Here is a 1,037-nt window from a genome sequence, read left to right on the forward strand (position 1 = left end):
CATGGTTCAGTGGCTAAGTGTCAACCTATGAACCAAGAGGTCAAGGTTTGATTCCCAGTCAGGGCACATGCCCGGTTTGAGGGCACATGCCCAGTGTGGGGCATGCAGGAGGCAGCTGATCAATGAGATTCTCTCTCATCATTGATGGTTTTTTTTCTCTCTCTCTCTCTCCCTCTTCCTTCCTCTCTGAAAACAATAAAAATATTTTTTTTAAAAAGAGTTGGCAAAAGAAATGAGAACCACAGAAATGCCTTGTTTCCAATCCTACTTAGTTCCTGGGTCCTGAGAATGAGTTGGAGGACGATGGATACCTCTGTTTGCTGTCCTCGTCACCACTTTAACATGTCGCAATGGGAGATGAGCTTGCTCCCAGTTTCCAAACCAGGCTGCAGTGGAACACTGGGGCGTTGCATCGCCAAAATGAATTATGGCACTTTTTTTTTTCTTCCTTAAACTAACAGGCAGCCCTGGCCGCTGTGGCTCCATTGGTTGAGCACTGTCCTGTGCACCAAAAGGTCACCGGTTTGATTCCAGCGTGCTGTCACAGACCAGCTTCAGGGCCGAGTACAAGGCCAGCGGTGGCCCCTCCGTCTTCCAGAAGCCCGTCCGCTTCCAGGTGGACATCAGCTCCTCTGAGGGACCAGAGCCCGCCCCGCGACGGGATGGCGGCGGCGGCGGTGGAGGTGGCATCTACTCTGTCACCTTCACTCTCCTCTCCGGTAGGTTTCCCTGGCCGAGGCTGCCCCCACCCAGCCTGGTGTTTGGGATGCTCAGGACGGCTGAGATAGGATAGCAGCCCAGGAGGGCGGCGTGAGGGAGGAGACAGTGCTCAGCTGTGCCTGACTGTGTGAGCCCCTCCTCACTCAGACCCCCACACCCTCTCCTCCCCTCCCGCCTTTCTGTAACATGTTTACTGATTTTAGAGAGAGAGGAAGGGTGAGGGAGAAGAACATCGATGTGAGAGAGAGACATCGACTGGCTGTCTCCTGCACCACCCCTCCTGGGGATCAAGCCCCCAGCCTGGGCATGTGCCCCTT

General features: G+C 54.6%; 1 protein-coding gene across 1 annotated transcript in view; it reads left to right on the top strand.

The window, feature by feature from the left end:
- Nucleotides 1-1,037, top strand: part of BRSK1 (BR serine/threonine kinase 1) — a 32,619-nt gene that overhangs the window by 28,245 nt on the left and 3,337 nt on the right. Inside the window, exon 19 of the mRNA XM_015569462.1 lies at nucleotides 516-719. Within this exon, the coding sequence (XP_015424948.1) occupies nucleotides 516-719 (204 nt within the window). The remainder of the gene's footprint in view (nucleotides 1-515; nucleotides 720-1,037) is intronic.

Source organism: Myotis davidii, unplaced genomic scaffold (assembly GCF_000327345.1).
Source record: "Myotis davidii unplaced genomic scaffold, ASM32734v1 scaffold326, whole genome shotgun sequence".
In the NCBI taxonomy this organism is placed as follows: domain Eukaryota; kingdom Metazoa; phylum Chordata; class Mammalia; order Chiroptera; family Vespertilionidae; genus Myotis; species Myotis davidii.